The 397-nt window shown below is 53.9% G+C and overlaps 1 protein-coding gene across 1 annotated transcript; it reads left to right on the top strand.

Moving 5' to 3' along the window:
* Positions 1 to 5: 5 nt before the first annotated feature.
* LOC107988274 (adenosine monophosphate-protein transferase FICD-like) lies at positions 6 to 392 on the top strand (the record flags this gene model as incomplete). Its single annotated transcript, XM_017031161.2, is given in 2 exon segments — positions 6 to 168; positions 171 to 392. Coding segments are annotated over 2 exon segments (385 nt in total), but the record flags the coding sequence as incomplete, so codon positions are not given.
* Between the last annotated feature and the right edge of the window lie 5 nt (positions 393 to 397).

Genomic DNA, 397 nt, shown 5'->3' with positions numbered 1-397 from the left:
CTCTGGTGAGCCGCCATCGGACTCTGCCTTTGGTGGAGGAGCTTGACCAGCGTTACTTTAGCATCATTGACAGTAAAGTGCGGAGGCTTATGTCCATTCCCAAAGGCAACTCTGCACTGTGTCGGGTGATGGAGGAAATGTACTATCACCACATCTACCACATGGTGGCCATGAAGGCAGCACGCTCACCCTGTCTGAAATTCGTCACATACTGGAGACGCGCTATGCCGTACCTGGGAAGAGTCTGCAGGAGCAGAACGAGGCTGTGGGCATAGATGCTGCCATGAAGTTCATGAACACCACACTGTTGTCCACGTCTGCAGCCATCACTGTCAGTGACATCCTGGAGATTCACCGGTGTGTTCTTGGTTACGTGGACCCCATGGAGGGAGGGAGG

This window comes from Cynoglossus semilaevis, unplaced genomic scaffold, assembly GCF_000523025.1.
Source record: "Cynoglossus semilaevis isolate Cse_v1.0 unplaced genomic scaffold, Cse_v1.0 C18681014, whole genome shotgun sequence".
Taxonomy (NCBI): domain Eukaryota; kingdom Metazoa; phylum Chordata; class Actinopteri; order Pleuronectiformes; family Cynoglossidae; genus Cynoglossus; species Cynoglossus semilaevis.
This window is presented reverse-complemented; position numbering and strand designations above follow the sequence as displayed.